This window comes from Poecilia latipinna, unplaced genomic scaffold (assembly GCF_001443285.1).
Source record: "Poecilia latipinna isolate Pla-1442-1.1 unplaced genomic scaffold, P_latipinna-1.0 Scaffold1354, whole genome shotgun sequence".
Taxonomy (NCBI): Eukaryota; Metazoa; Chordata; class Actinopteri; order Cyprinodontiformes; family Poeciliidae; genus Poecilia; species Poecilia latipinna.
In genome coordinates, this window is record NW_015113970.1 from 44,943 (window position 1) to 48,383 (window position 3,441).

The 3,441-nt window shown below is 37.9% G+C and overlaps 1 protein-coding gene across 1 annotated transcript in view; it reads right to left on the reverse strand.

Moving 5' to 3' along the window:
- Positions 1-1,651: 1,651 nt before the first annotated feature.
- Positions 1,652-3,441, reverse strand: part of plk1 (polo-like kinase 1 (Drosophila)) — an 8,369-nt gene continuing 6,579 nt past the window's right edge. Inside the window, exons 9-11 of the mRNA XM_015056117.1 lie at positions 2,900-3,054; positions 2,584-2,766; positions 1,652-2,477 (exon numbers count right to left, since the gene is read on the reverse strand). Of these exons, the coding sequence (XP_014911603.1) occupies positions 2,283-2,477; positions 2,584-2,766; positions 2,900-3,054 (533 nt within the window). The 3' untranslated portion in view covers positions 1,652-2,282. The remainder of the gene's footprint in view (positions 2,478-2,583; positions 2,767-2,899; positions 3,055-3,441) is intronic.

A 3,441-nucleotide genomic window follows, 5' to 3' on the forward strand; every position in this document is an offset into this window, starting at 1 on the left:
ATTGCATTATTAAAAAAAAAAACAAAAAAAAAACATATAAAACATTCCAATTGGTTAAACATTTAAAGTTATGAGTCAAGTTTGCACTAATCACAAATATGGCAGAAATTACAGCAAGCATCTACAATACACAAGAAAAAGAAAAGAGAAACATTTTAATGTTCTAAATTGTTGAGAAAAGTTTTTCTATGAGCAAAGCAATACTAGATAAGATGTGAAGTTTTCACCTGATGAAGGTTACCATCACTCACAAACTAAGTCACAGCTCTTAGTTTACAGCACAGATAAAATGAAACTCATCATAATCAGACTTGATGAACCAGAGATGGTCTCCTTCTTTCTCCATTGCATCGGTTTTCCTTGGCATTCATCCAACAGTTAAATAAGTTGAAAAATTTGAAAAAAATACGTGGTTGACTCAAGATTAACATCCACGCTGTCGAAATCATCTGTGTCATTTTGAATTTCATCTTTTAAGTTTTCTTCTGACGAAGAATCCAAAGAAATTTCTTTAAAATTTATCACAATTTCCTCGCCGTCACAGTTTGATTTCACATCCAGGTCCTTTATGTTTTTGGGAAGACTGGTAAAGACAGTTTGTAATGTCTGTGTTGATAAAGAGTTAGCTGTGGTTGTAAAGGTAACTCAAACAACCTGTGAGCAAGCAAACACATCCAGGTCCATTTGGTCATGAGGAACATTGAGACTTTCAAAAACAACAAAGTCTCCTGATGCCTTTACTGTTAAATCCATAGTTGTGGTTTTGACGGTAACTTTCTCATCCTTAGAGGAATCTTCCATGTCCTTTTGGGCTTCACGGTTCAATGTCCAAACCAAAGTATTTTGATCTCTCATCCTCAGAGCTCTCTACTAAAACGTCTTTGCCTCTTATGCTCTATCCTAACAACTTTTCAACTCCCTTCCTAACAAGAAATCCAAGGTCCCATAAATATAAAAAATCCTCTTGACTTGGTGAACAGTTAAAATGGTTTGTAAAATCAGTTTGAAGTCGTCTCTCTGGAATCAATCTACCTCCAACCAAGTTGAGAAGCAAACTGAGAATTCTTGTATCTCTTTGAACTGTTATGACATCGATGAGAACATAGAGGTTCTCATCAACATGATGTCAAAGCCTGTCTGGGTCTTGTTTAGTTGCTATGGAAACAAGTTATGAATGGGGTAAGATTGTCAATTAAAAATCCATGCATAGACATCTAAATTCATAAATATAAGTCAATAAATGTGCAGAAATTTAGGTTTTGTCCTGTCTCCCAACTCACATGTAAAAATGTGAGATTTTAGGGTTGAAATGTGAAATAATTCTTGTGTGGAAAATATGTTTCAATTTGACAATCATAAACAATACAGATAACAATGGGTGTCCAATTTTAAAAACATTTAAAAAGCAATAGCCTGATAAAGATGACTGGTTCTGTTTTGGGACGACTGTGGAACCTCTGGATATGACAATGCAAAGGATTCTTCACATGATCAAGAAAATGATGAACGCTGACCATCCTCCTCATGAGACTGATTTCCTAATTTGTGCAAAATTTTCCTGTGAGAGGGACCGGTTGATTTTAACATATACATTTAAAACACACTGGAACTGTTCACACATACCAAAACCTGCATTTAAAATTCAGAAGAATGACCATTTGAGAAGAATCTTTATTTAAACTTGGGCAGTTATACCATCTCTAAAATATGTATGCATACTCAGCAGTATGTACAATTTTATCTAATTGACGACTCACATGTAGAACTTAAAAATAAGAAAAACAGGAAGAATGTACATGATGAAGACATATAAACATGGTCTAATCCTCGACACAGAAAACAAATTGAAACAAGAGAAGCAGACCAGAGAAGCTGTTTTTAAATCCACCTGAGTCCAACGCGTTTTCCACCTCTGTAGCATTCCATGAAAGACAACAGTGCACAAGTAGAAATCATGTATTTTAACATAAATTTTCACCTTTACTTCCACAACTTGGTTGAATATACAAGATTATCCACAGCGCTGATTCCAGTACAGCAGCTGTGGTTGTTTAAAGGCTTTATCAGCAAAGTCAAGGTAAGAGTGAAAGCAACTATTAAACAGCAGAAATATTTAAAACAGGAAGAGGAAATTATGTTTTGTCATACGAAAAGGGTTTTCATGGTACGGGTCATTTTAGGAAGAGAAGTAGCACCGCCTGCCTTGATAAAAAAAATTAAAATGAAAAAAAAAAAAAAAGAAGTATTGAGGCATTGACAGACTGATTGGAGAAAAACCTCATCTAATGTGCAGCAGAAGAAGACTTGCTGTCCAGCAGTTTCTCCACCATGAGCTTGGCATAGCGCATGCGGCTGGCCAGCTCCCTGCAGCAGCCGAACTCCTCCAGCAAAGACAGCTTGTAGGTGCGGAAGTCCCGCTTCTCGTCAATGTAGGTCACAGCAGCCATCAGCGGGCAGAGGATCAGTTTAGTGTGGTCCTAAAACAAAATAAAACAAACAAAAAAAACAGATAATGGCTTGAGCATGGAGCATGGTGAGGCTGAGGACGGACAGCAGGAGACGGAGCGATGCAGGTCAACTAACCTGGAAGAAGTTGATCTGGACCGTGCCGTTGCTGAGGTGCAGGACGATGGCGCTTTTTGTTCTAAACCACAGCGAGAGGTACGGCAGCCGCGCGAGCTCGTCCCCTTCCCGCCGTGCCACGTTGGCGCCGGCCTTCAGCAGGTGCTCGCTCATGTAGTTACGGAAGTACTTAAGCAATGTTATCTAAAAAAAAAAATAAAAGAAATGTATCTAGTACTAAAGACGGCATTTAAGCTTCCCTAAAGACTAATAGAGAATCGTTTATTAACTTTTATCCAGAGCAGAAAATGAGCTCAACCAGGAGCTGAATGCTGACCTTCTTGTTGAGTGTAGTGGGGAACGAGCGGACGCTCATGTAGGACTCGGCAGCCATCTTGTCGATGTACTGCAGGCTGTCTCCGTCCGCGTACATGATGAGACGAGTGTAATCGTTGAACAGAACACCCACACTGTTGTCACACAGCTGGTAGCCTGTAAACAGGCATTTAAACACTTTGATGAGGATGTTTTCTTTTTAAAATCAATTTTTTTTCCCTAAACATTGTTGGGGCATAAAATAGAGATTTGATTGGACAGAAACCAATCTCAATTATCACACAGGAGACAAATCAGACATGTAGTGAAATTTTAACTGAATTGAAACCAAATGATTTTATCCCAAATCAACCAACCAGTGAAGGACATTTCAGCTCCAGTTAATGTACAATACCAAGATCTATAATAAAAACTCAAGACTTTAGTTTTATGAGAACAATTCAGTTTATATTCCAGACAGGTGGAGTTTCAGTCTAAACCCACATCTGAACATTTACACCTTAAGATGAACTGAAGGGATACTTAGAACTTAGTTAATGACTA